General features: G+C 44.5%; 1 protein-coding gene across 2 annotated transcripts in view; it reads left to right on the top strand.

Annotated features, from left to right (window-relative positions):
* The window catches only part of TMEM39A (transmembrane protein 39A), a 335,139-nt gene that overhangs the window by 227,933 nt on the left and 93,901 nt on the right, over nt 1-13,305 (top strand). For both annotated transcript variants that reach the window (XM_078656707.1, XM_078656708.1), the window contains one exon: nt 2,060-2,282. In XM_078656707.1, the coding sequence (XP_078512833.1) occupies nt 2,060-2,282 (223 nt within the window). The remainder of the gene's footprint in view (nt 1-2,059; nt 2,283-13,305) is intronic.

The raw sequence follows: 13,305 nt of genomic DNA, 5'->3' as shown, positions 1-13,305 counted from the left end.
CGCTGACATACCTGACTATTTGGTATCACACAACGGGTTGCTGCAGAGCCAGGCTTGGCTTGGGTGTAATCTGGGTGCACACACGCCCTGAGGACAGACCGCATGGGTGAGGTGATGGGACTTGTCAAAGGTTGGGTGCACAAACCTGAACACTGTCTTTCTGGCTGGCTGGTAGAGGCTTACACAGATTATAACATAGTGCACACCAACAAAGGGAATTGCCTCTTATTACTATTACAACTGAGTACCATGCATAATGGCGGCTCCGGATGCAGGAAAGGGTCGGTCCCCCTTACCTCTGCAGGTTACACTCTTTTCTATGCAGCGGGAGCTCAGCCCACCAAGCAATCATCCTGTCTAAAGACACGTGTCTTGAAAAAGTAGATGTAGGACATTGAAGTCACTCATTGCATTCTTAGCATTCTCTGCTTTGTAGAGGAGTGAAGCTTGCTTTGAACTTCACCCAACATGTTCCTGGTGGTAGTATGGTGCAATTGACTTTTTTTTAAGAGGTCTAAATGAAGGAGGAGAGCCAACTGTACCACGTACAACCTCCTACCCCCTCACTGCTTCTGGTGTCTCTTATTTCTTCCCTTGGTGATGCAGTTTCCCAAAGTATTTGTCAGGTCTTGAAGTTGCATCTCCAAAGTTAGGGGTAAATGAAACACTGTATAGATATCTTATGAAAACAGAGGAAAGATTTTAAATGTGTGCAGTTTGATAAAATGAGGAAGAATGTATGTATGGTAGATAGTGTTTTACAGCATGATCAAAAAAAGGTGAGTACACCTACACTTCATATAACTAGGTCTATGATGTGTGTAGACTTACACATTTTCAAGGATTCGTAGAACCGTGTAGGTATGAGTGGAAATCCTCAAAACGTTTAGTTTTCGAGGCATACTCCTTGCCCACCTGCCATACATCAGCATCGCTGACAATTTGCTGGATATGGCATGGTGGATTACTTTGAGAACTCAGTTAAAATAAACGTTTATGCACAAAACACATTTCTCTGTTGAAATAGATGTTCTCTACAGCCCCATGAAAAATGGTGGTGTCTCATTGTGGTTCACCCTCCCCTTTCTCACCCTGGTGGTGCATTCCTGCAAAATGTTTGTGAAAACTCAAAAACCTGCAAGTTTGTGTTTCTGTGTTAATTCTTCTTTCCCCAGACAGGCCCCTGCCCCATGTCTTGTCTTTTACTACAATTAAATAATCACAGTAATAGGGTTGCCCGGGTTCCAAAAGCTTGTTTGTGGGAGACTTCTTCTGCAGAGCGTGTGGCCTCAGAATGATGCCATCCTGCAGAAGCTTAGCTGTTATTAGTGCAGTAAGTGGTAATTTTGAGGGAGCAGAATGGGGTAGTAAGTCAAGGAATGTGGGGCTAAGAAGCGCTCCTTCGATGAGCTGGATAGTCAGGAGGCAACTTGCAGAGGCGGCATGAAGAGGAAGCACTTTAGCGGAAGCTCCTTGGCACTTTCCCTAAGTGCACGGGTGGAGCTTGGCACACCTGGACTGGGACAGAGTTCTAAGCCCTCAGGGTGCAGCAGGAGAATTACTGGCAACTTCTCCTTCTTGCATTTCTTGGCTTCCAACCTGGGGCTGCTGTTGCTTCATGTCTGGCCGACAGTCCCTGGGCTCTTGAAGTTGGTTGCCAGGTGCGGTGTGGTGTTAAAGAGTTGACCATTTTGTAGACGATGCAGCAGATCTTGAATGTGATGCAGACAGGAAGAGAGAGCCAATACCTTTACTTAGCCATTTGATGAGCTGGGCTGCTGCCTGTTGGATGCTCTTCAATGACTAAGAGGGTTTGGGGGAAGCTGGCAAGTGGAGCATTGTTATATATATATATATCACTAGTGAACAATGGGTGAGTTATTAAAGTTATTAAAACATTATTCTCCCTCTTAATTTGGGAGGAAACTGATTGGGTGATATATTTTGCATTGTATGTTTTTTAGAAACAATAAAGACATCTGTTAAGACTTTGTAAAACCCATGATCTGTTGGCTCATGCTGGCAAATTGTTCTTACTTTCCATCCTTCTCTCTCTCAGGAATGGAAGTGCCATCGGCCTCTCGGCGCCTCCCATCACTGCGCTGATCACCCCAGGACCGGTACGCCACTGCCACATCCCTGACCTGCCGCTGGACGGGAGCCTTCTTTTCGAGTTCCTCTTTTTCATCTACCTGCTGGTGGCCCTCTTCATCCAGTACATCAACATCTATAAGACTGTCTGGTGGTACCCTTACAACCATCCCGCCTCCTGTACCTCGCTGGTAAGCAGCAGCGCCCGGTCCCCACCTGAGCTGGTTGTATTAGCTACACTGGAGAAATGTAAATGTATTTGTATTTATATAGCGCACTTCTACCCAGAGGTCTCGTAGCGCTGTATTCATACCGCTGTGGAACCCATCCTGGCTTTCCTGTGAAATGTCCACTCCTGGGCACCCCCAAGGTGAAGCCAGGCATCCAAGCGCTGCTGGGGCCGTTGTGGAGATTAAGCAAGCTATTGCCCAGAGTCACAGCGTGGGACCCATGATTAGACTAGGCACCGAGGCGAGAATGATCAGGTCTGGGGAAATTGAGTCCAAGAGCCACCGAGGCGGGAATTGAACCCTGGTCCCGGGCTAGACCTCTGCATCAGGGTCTGCCGCTCTAACCATTGAAGTGTATACAAAACAATATCCCAGATGGTATTATTGAACACGTTAGTAAACAGTACTTGGTAAGGATATCTATACAGTATTATCCTAAAAAGATCAAAGAGTCAGTTATTTTGTTCATGGTAGTGCTAAAAAGCATCATTTTATATTCAAAGAAAAATTAGGGGTGGGGGCAGATAAATACAATTGGTTACAGCACTGTGTGAACAATTAAACAAATAGCAAATATCAGCCCATAGGGTAGTACAAGGTGCACGAGTGCAGTGGGTTGTGACACTACGGCAGCGCAAGTGACAGAGAATACAGCGTGAACGGCGCAAGGTGCAAGGTGCAAATATATACAGTGAAGGTACACAATGGTTTCCGGTTCAATAATGGTATCTTAGTTCAGTATTTGTAAGGAGAACCAATGTGGAGGGGCGCCTGGAGTCTGGCTGTTTGGTCGACGGCGTTTCGATCCGTGTAAATGAGGATCATCTTCAGGACATGATGGGCTGGGTACAGTGCATGGATCAATGATTATCGGACCAGTGTGGGAGGATTCAATTGGAGTCAAGCCAGTGGTGGTCCTGATCCGGGTGGCACGTGGAGAACAGCAGAATCCTGGAGTAACGAGTAGTCCAGGAAGGGCAAGGGCCGTCAGGTGGCGTAGAAACGTCCACTTCGGCGCTGCTACTCGATTCAACTCACTGCCCGAATTGAAGACGATTCATCCCTTCACCGTGTGATTCATGACAGCTTGAAGATAACCGATTTCCTTACCGCCGAAGTGGACGTTTCTACGCCACCTGACGGCCCTTGCCCTTCCTGGACTACTCGTTACTCCAGGATTCTGCTGTTCTCCACGTGCCACCCGGATCAGGACCACCACTGGCTTGACTCCAATTGAATCCTCCCACACTGGTCCGATAATCATTGATCCATGCACTGTACCCAGCCCATCATGTCCTGAAGATGATCCTCATTTACACGGATCGAAACACCGTCGACTAAACAGCCAGACTCCAGGCGCCCCTCCACATTGGTTCTCCTTACAAATACTGATCTAAGATACCATTATTGAACCGGAAACCATTGTGTACCTTCACTGTATATATTTGCACCTTGCACCTTGCGCCGTTCACGCTGTATTCTCTGTCACTTGCGCTGCCGTAGTGTCACAACCCACTGCACTCGTGCACCTTGTACTACCTTATGGGCTGATATTTGCTATTTGTTTAAATGTTCACACAGTGCTGTAACCAATTGTATTTATCTGCCCCCACCCCTAATTTTTCTTTGAATATAAAATGATGCTTTTTAGCACTACCATGAACAAAATAACTGACTCCTTGATCTTTTTAGGATAATACTGTATAGATATCCTTACCAAGTACTGTTTACTAACGTGTTCAATAATACCATTTGGGATATTGTTTTGTATACACTTCCTTAGACCCCAATCCCAATAGGTTGATGGGTTCATACTCCTGTTTCTCCACATATAGCTCTAACCATTGAGCCACACTTCTCCACTTCTCCAGAAATGACACTAGCTAGAATCGTGAAACGCTTTCACACTTCATAAGCATTTGCTTTTCCTCGCTCTGTACTTTTTTTTTTCTTTTTAATTGATGGCCAAATATATAATGATCAGCAATCAGGGCTTCACAGATCAGTGTTGGACATGCCCCCAGGACCTTCCTTTCAAGACCACAATACCGCCTTGATAAAGGCCTCTGATGAGATCAGGGCGATCATGGACCAGGGAGGGGCGGCTGTCTTGATCCTTCTGGATCTATCAGCAGCCTTTGACACGGTCGACCATACCATTCTGGTCGACCGTGTCACAGCTCTGGGGATAACCGGTTTGGCCAGGGATCTTATTTCATCTTTCCTGGAAAACCGTACCCAGACAGTGAGGCTGGGAGATTTCTATTCCCCTATCACTGCACTCCCTTGTGGAGTCCCACAGGGCTCCTCGCTAAGTCCTATGTTGTTCAACATTTACGTAGCAGACTTGGCGAGGGTAATAAAGGCCCATGGTGTACGGCTCACATCTTACGCAGATGATACTCAGCTGGTTCTGGCTATCCATAGAGACGGCCCTACTGTGGCAGCCAACTTTCAAAGAGCCATGCTTGAGGTCAGCACTTGGATGGCCTCGAATTGTCTAAGGCTTAACTCGGATAAGACCGAGATTATGACCTTCGGCAGGCTCTCCCCTGAATGGTCGTCCATTTGGTGGCCTGAAAAGCTGGGCCTTCCACCTGTCCCAGTGGAAAAGGCCAGGAACCTGGGAGTGATGTTCGACAGTAAGCTGTCCTTTGACCTCCACACTAATAAGGTTGTTTCTTCAGCTTTCTTTATTTTGAAAAAAAATAAGAAAATACTGCCTTACCTCCCCACCTCAGCTGGGAAAACTCTGGTCTCTACCTTAGTTTTCTCAAAAATAGACTATGGGAACGCTCTCTTGCTACATACACAGAAGCGTGTCCTAATGAAGTTGCAGTCTATCCAGAACGCGGCTGCAAGAATTCTCTTAAATATCCCTCGTCGCAAGCCCACTACCCCTGCCATCCGCCACCTCCACTGGCTGAGAATCGAAAGCCGCATCAAATTTAAGGCCCTCTGCATTGCCTATAAGGCAGTACATGGCATAGGACCTAGGTTTCTTACTGAAGCTTTTCAGCTTTATACTCCCAAGAGGCAATTAAGATCGGCTAACACCTGCCTCCTCTCTGTACCGCGTACAAGAACCGCCACTTGGGGAGACAGGCGCTTTTTGGTGGCCACCCCAAAACTTTGGAATCTTCTGCCACTGGCCATTAAGACCGCCCCGAACCTGATGAGCTTTCGCAGGCTCTTAAAAACATGGTTGTTCAACCAGTAAGATGATGCTTGATTCTAGTAGCTCCACAGCGCCGAGACACCCCAGGGTATTTGTTGCGCTATAAAAATTTCGAAAATAAATATACAACAAAAGTAACCCCACTTTGCTCCAGATCATCTGCTTACAAACCACACTCACCAACAGAATCTCTGTAGTTCCATGACACAATTTCCCATGAAATATTCTAATATCTCTCAATAATGTGACCCTTTGAACAATAGTCAATGCCCCTCTCTCTTTACAAAGCCCACACTAGCAAGAAATCTAATTATTCGTTGAGCAACTACCTGAGATCCCACAAATAAATGGGAGAGGACAAAATCACCCTGAATAAGTCCACCCGCCATATCGTTCCTTGAACCTTACAGAAGCTGCTCCACCTAAAAGCATAATGCCATCTTCTCTGCGTGAAAAGACCATTTTGTGGCCATACTCACCAATGCTACAAAGTAATTATGTATGTTATTCAGAATAATTTCAAAGGCTGTCAACCCTATTTGATGAGACCCAACAAAAAATGAATTCCTACGACTGTATTGACAAAAAATACACAACATTTGTACTTTTTCCTTGATTAAATGCACTGGATGCAGAGCCTTGGAAAACTAAGAAGAAATCGAAACCTTTCCCCCTGCCTCGCACCCTTCAGTTGGTGTTTTTTTTTTAAATAGGTCCTGGAAAGTGAGATCTACGTCATATGTTTAGGAAATCTACATAAGATACTTTTGTATACAATGCCATGAAGGAGCACAACCACAAAATCTAAAATTGCTTGTTCTTTCTGGCATGCATGCAACTCTCATACATCTACAATGCTCAGCAGTTGCACGTCTACTACATGTCCCCATCAGTCCACAATCACTCACCCAACATTTAACTTTAGAGAATGGATATTTTAACAGACTGGTGGAAAAAGCCATTCCTGAAAGGAAAATAAGAGGACAGTCTACTGGGGTTCTTGGTAGTTGCTCAGCTGCAGGACAAGTCCCTCGGCCACGATTGTCGAGATTGGCGACAAACCCTGCACCAAAAGTCCACAGCAAGTCTTCAGTTCTTTTGCAGCTCTTCTTTGTCCTCTTCTTCTAGACCGGTCAAAATCTGAGTTCCTGGCGTCAGTGGTACCCCTACATTCTCAATTTAGGGGCGTTAGGGGAGCGACAGGTAGTAGCAAATGGGCTACTTACCTTTAGGGTGACTACACCCTCTATATGAGCACTTCCTGTGGGAAGTGGGCATAACCCTGACCCATTGAGCTTAATTCCACCAAAAACCAAGGTAGTGTAAATCTTGTTTTCGTGTTTACATCCGGTAGCCCACCTTAGGGGTGGTATCAGCCCGATATGGAACACGCCTCCTGACTATCTAATTTTCCCACCTATCCCGGTGCCAGGGCAGAGGGTGGCATCTTCCAAGTCTGGTGGAAGTCTCATATCACAGGCAGCAGAGTCCTTTGAAGCCTCCTGCCTTTATATGCTGATTGCTAGCCATCCTGCTTGAAGGAGGTGACAACACCTCAGGCCGTAGCAGGCACTGTTTCTGCCCTCAGAGTGCGTGGGCTCTCACCTGCAGGGGTCAGAAACCGTTCTGTGGTGGTAGGCTGTTCTACACCAGTCAGCCGGTACACAAGAGGTTGATAGGTTTTTAGAGGGCACCTCTAAGGTGTTCTCTGGCTGTATGTATTAATGAATCCATCACCAGAATCAGTGTGGACTTATTAATATGGGATGTTTGATACCAAACAACTTTAGTTTCAGTAAAGCCATCACGTAGCTGGAGAACTAGTCATCACTGGTGCCCAATACATATACTCAAGATGTCTTCTCTGTTCACTGGCAATGTTGACATGGACATCACAGGGGCATATCTGCTCACACAGATATGTTTCTCACATGTAATATAATGCACCCTGCCATAGGGCTGTAAGACCTGCTGTAGGTGTGACTCATTTATATTACATGCATTGTCTGCAGGCATGGCACACAGGAGCTGAGGGGTCCCTTAGGGTGTCACAATACATGCTGCAGCCCTTGGCCTCCCTGCCCTAGGTAGCAGCGGTGCCATTTACTAGGAACTTTCAGAGTGTGCTAAAGGTGTTGCCAATTGGTGAACAATTGTACAATTTTAAGGAAAGCGATCTGGCACTTGGGACCTGGATAGGAGGAACCCAGTGTACTTCTGTCTGTCAACATTGCATGAGATACCAGGCAAAAAGTGGGGGTGACCATGTCAAAAAGGGGCAGTTTCCTACACCCCTCACCTAGGGAGAGACAGAGAGTGGGGACTCTTTGGGAAAGAACCAACATGAAAGCAGATTAAGAAAGATGGATTAGAGCTTCATTGTCTATATTTTAATTCTATATCCATCCCCACACACTGTAAGGAGGTTTGGACATCATTAATAGTGCAAAGCTAGATCTGGTATTTATCACTGATACATGCTTAAGCAATCATACCATGCCAGGCTTATCTTTAGCCATACACGCTGGGTGTTGCAATTATCTATAAAGTAGTTTTGTAATGTGTGTGCAAATGACATCCTTGGTGTTGACTGTGATTCTGAAATGCAAATTTTCTAAACCACACTGAACACTACAGTAATTTTAGGAGGGGCTATTATATACAGACCTCTTGGATACAATCCAGAGTTTTCAGCAAGTTAAACATTTCCTCCTTATAGGGGACTTTAATTTAAATTTTGAGGGCCAACTGGATAGTTTGAGCAGATCGTTGGAAAATGAGATTAAGGTTCTGCAGTTTCAAAAAAATGGATCGTGGGTCCAAGTCGTAAGACAGCGCATACTCTAGACATATTTTTTTCTAACTTGAATTTAGTAATGATCCAATCAGTGAAGCCCACCACGTAGTCAGACCACATTATTGTGATTTTTTTCTTTATTAGGTGAAAGGACTTTTAGTCAGTCCCCTTCCCTTACCGACAAGAGACTATGGAGTCAAGTTAACCCGGTTCTGTTTTCTGACAACTTCAATACCCCAGTAATTATGGAAGAGTTCTCTGCAGAAGCTACTGGTCGCAGGACTATGGCCCCATAGTCCTCTCACCCAGGGCACCAGGAAATGGCTGATACTTGAGCTGATAAATTTCAAACGTGATTCTGTGTTGCTTTCACAAATAGTTCAATCAAATGTATTCATCATGATTTTTGTCAAATATATTCATGTTGTATTCACATATATATTCATTTCTTCCCAATTTCATCAATGCCAATGCATTTCGGTGCCCTCAGCACCTTCATCAGGGAAACCTGTGAAATTACAAATAAAACTTGCTTCAACCTGTCCTGTTCACATGAACAAACAAAACTAACGTAGATAAATGTTAATGATATAGCGGTGTTTAATCACAAACTACTGTTTTCTAAAGTAATGTTCATCTTTACGCGCTGACTAAAAACTGCTCAGTGCACGATTGCTATCGTACTGTTCTATGTTAACATTCCATATCTGGTGAGCTGCGAACGATGTTTAACGCTTATGTTCAAACGTTTACAACTAATACCTCGGTGTTCGTAAGCCGCCCAAACGCTTGCTTGATCTTGTATTATTTTAGTGTAACTTACGCTTTACAAAATCTAAATAACACGCCTGTGCCTCTCACCTAATAATCGTAGCTTTCAGCTCCTAACGCTTACGGGAACTCTGCTGTGCTGTTCCTGACGTCGGGGTCATCGGTGCCAGTACTTCTACCGGGAACTCGCGCATGCGCAGTACTACACGTGGTGTGTTTTTTTTCAACTAGCTTTATGTACATGAACAACAGCAGTCCTAGGTCCTACCGCCGTAGGTTAACTCTAATAGCTACTCGCCAGTGCCATGTTTAAATGCTGTATTAGCCTATAACAAGTGTGTGTAAAATCCCTGTCATTATTCATTACTGATTCAAGGATGCATTATAAAGTTAATCATAGGTATGTCCGATAATCACGTTATACATTACAAATAGCACAAAAATTCTGTTCGATCATTAAGCCCATCGGGCTTCAAACTATTTAAGTGATAGATCCAGTAATTCTCTCTCTTGAGTAAGTTCTTCTTGTTTAGGGGACCCTCAGTTTTAGGGACCGCTTCCAATATACAAGCCCGTAGTTGGCTTATATGATGGTGTTTTTCTTTGAAGTGGACGGCTAGAGTTGATTTCACGGATTCTGTTCTTATATTGCTCTTGTGTTCTGTTACGCGTGTTTTTAGTTTTCTTACAGTATGTCCAACATACACCGAACCGCAGGGGCACTTTAGCATGTATACTATGTTCATTGTGTCACATGTGCCACTTACTCTTAGCGGTATTTTAAAACCTTTCATTGGATGGGAAATGGCGTTCCCCTTCATGATGTTGTGACAACTACTGCAGTTCATGCAGAAGCAGCAGCCATGGAGCTTGCAAAGGCGATATCCTTATCACTAGATGTTTTTGTTCCAATAAAGGGTAAACATTTTGTAAATAGATTATCAGAGAAGTGGTATACTGGTGATCGGAAGCCTATAAAATGAAAAAAGACTTAATATCAATGGTCCTTGAACACAAGTGGCGACGTACCAAAGGAGCAGAGGACCGAGTAACCTATAAAAACGCTTTGAAAGATTATTGTAAACAGTTGAGACTAGCTAAGAAAATATTTTGTAAAAAGACTTCAGGAAAGCATAAGTTCTTCCAGAAAACTGTTTAAAATAGCACATCCAATGGCGCTGGAGCTACAGCTAAAGCTTCAGTTTCCTTTAGTGAAGAGCGAGAGACATGTTTTTAAAACAAAATTATGAACATGCATTCGACATTTGGTGATCAACCCTCCCTAGAGTAGGAACAATTTGAGAATATTGCACCACACCTCTAAGCTGCCTCCTACTGTGTGCTTGCTGAACTGTCGGTCGGAATGGTGGAAGAGATGATGGAGAAGGTGAGATCAGGGTCTACATTGGATCCCTGTCCATACTTTATTCCTTCTTAACGCCCATACTTGATTCAATTGTAACGGCACTCTTGAATAAATCTTTGCAGGAGGCGAAGATTCCAGTAACATGGAATCAAGCTTTAGTGGTACCACTGCCAAGAAAGCACAGGTGGACACCTCTATTTGATCTCATTATTGGCCCTTTTCTATGCTGCCTTAACTGGCTAAAGTGTTAGAAAGATTAGTCCGTCGTCAACTGACCCAATATTTAGAGAGCAATAATCTGTTCGATCCTTCTCAGAAGTGATTCAGAGAAAGAAATAGTGCAGAGTCCACCTTATTGGCGGTGATGGACAATGTGAGGTCGCTAGAAGACAAAGGCAAAGCTGCTGCACTAATTCTTTTAGATCTGTCTGCAGCGTTTGAGACCGTTATTCACAAGCATTTGCTTCAAAGATGCATGAAATGGGGTTGCACTCGTCCACTTTGCAGTGATTAAGTTAATTCCTAAGTAATAGCTCTTGTGCAGTGCAGTTACCCCCTTTTTGACCCAGCCCTCGAAACCTGCATTGCGGGGTACCTCTGGGATCTTCATTGAGCCCACTCTATGTAATATCGATTTGGCAGCATTGGCAAGCATTGTGAGGGTATGGGGTTTTGAGTTTATTATGTACGCTGATGATACCCAGTTGAGCATCTTTATTGGTAAGGCCGGGGACTCAGGGAAATCTGGTTGACTACCTCTCAGAAGTGGCATAGCTGGCTAAAGACTCATTGTCCAAAACTTAATGCAGATAAAACAGAAATGCTGCTTTTTGGGGGAACTGGCAAAGTCTGGAATTACTTTTGGTAGGCAGCTTTGTTAGGCTTTGCTACAGTACCAACAAAGGTGGTAAAGAATTTGGGCTTTTTTAATTCATGAGTCACTCTCCTTACAACAACAAGTAACTAGAGTATGCAGGATCGGTTTTGGTCTTTTACGTACCCTTTGAAAACTATTTCACCAGATTCCAGTGGCGTGAAGAAGGAATATTGTCCAAGACTTGATTGAGTTGGCTGGACTAGGGAACTGCGCTGAATGTGGGCATGGCTGAGAATTTGTTCACACAGCTCCAGGCTATTTAGAACGCGGCACAAAATTGACGTGCAAGAAATCAAACAGGAGCTCAGCCCCGGCTTGTCTCAATCCGTTGCATTGGCTCCCGGTTCGAAAAAGCGCAATTTTTAAGCTGTGAAATACGCACAGAGCACCCCATAATAAGGGCTCAGCAATTTTATAGAATAGTCACTTTTTATAAGCCTGCTCGAAACCTTCGATTAGCCAATCAAGCTTTATTTTCTTGCAGAAAACCAAAATGGGTGGCCGCACTTTTACGTTTTTGGCAGTGAACCACTGGAACAATCTTCCCCAGATGTTACGCATAGTGCTAGATTTATTAGTATGTCAGAGCCAACTGAAGATCTAGCTGTATTCACTTAAAGGTCTTGATTAGAAACAGCAAATTATGATCTAGCGACAGAATTTCCATTTGGGGAGGAGGTTGTGCTTTATGAATACCAAAAACACATGCAAATAGTGTTGGTGTCCTGCCTTAAGTACCTGTAACTTGCGTTGGGTCTGAAGCCCTGCAGAGCCTGCAAAACAGCTACCTACCTACCTGCGCTTACCTAAATAGTGCTGATGGTGGGTGCAGCAGAGAACATGTGGTGAAGTGCGAACGGGGCACAGTACCACCCCTTCCATCATTGACTACTCCTTGTACCTCCCAAATGAGACCGCTTGCGGCGCTGAAACAGCCCGAAAGTAAATACTCCAAGATGGCCCAAATAGATGGCATACTTATGTTAGGAGCCCTCTAGAGCACCGCTCACTAAGGACTTTAGATCACAATGTCACATTTGCTTGTACTTTCTCTCTGCCATTGATATTAACAAGTCTTTGAATAGTCTTTAAATAAAACCCATCCATAATGTCCTACATGACAATAAAACTATTTTCATCATTCTCATTTGGTTGGTTTTTGCCACTTTTTAATGTTCTGCAGCGAAAATAGTTTCACTATATTTATATCCTCCTTCGTCTATGCTTGTAGTTCTTTCACATATCTGGATTGCATTATCCGAGGTGTTTCTTAGCAGGATTAAGACTTAAGGTTGGTCAAAGCTAGCAAGAGGAAGCCACAGGTGCATTACCAAGCCTTTGGCTTGTTTGTGAAGAGTGGATATGTGGGATACCGCTCTGCCTGATCAAGAATTGGCCTAGCGTTATTTCATCCTGTTTTCAGCCAGCCCTCTACATCCACTGGTCAGTTGATATGTCATTCACATTTTCTTCCGCTCGCTACAGCATATAGCATTGGGCAGTAGGTCGCCCAACTTTAGCCATTGGCTAACTTCAGTGTGATTGACGCCACTCTTTAGTGTCGGAGACTACAATGGTGATTTTTAGGTCTCGCCTAGCGAATGCAGCGCAGGCGCTACTTCGCCTTGGTGAGTGTATTGTTGTGGCTTTTGGTAGCGAAGGGAGACAAACTATGTGCGCACACGGACAGGCAATGTGCACGCGCATGGTGACTCCTCTCTGGCTCACACGCTCCCATCGCTCGCTTGATTTAGCTTTTAGTTTAACTGTTTCTCTGCCCCGCACTGAACAGTTATTCTCATATTTTTTACTACTTGTGCCTGTCCCTTTGCTCCTCACTCTGTCCTAACATTTATCATCGGGTTCAAACTCGCCGTGCTTATCCCTCTGCCCCGCACTCTGTCTTAACACTTCATCAGGTTTGAAGCTTGCCGTGCTTGCCCCCGATCTGTCCTACCACTTATCATCAGGTTTGAAGCTCGCCGTGCTTACCCC

The sequence above is a fragment of the Lissotriton helveticus genome, chromosome 8, assembly GCF_964261635.1.
Source record: "Lissotriton helveticus chromosome 8, aLisHel1.1, whole genome shotgun sequence".
Classification (NCBI taxonomy): domain Eukaryota; kingdom Metazoa; phylum Chordata; class Amphibia; order Caudata; family Salamandridae; genus Lissotriton; species Lissotriton helveticus.
Note: the sequence above shows the minus strand (reverse complement) of the source record. Positions and strands in the feature narration are given on the sequence as shown.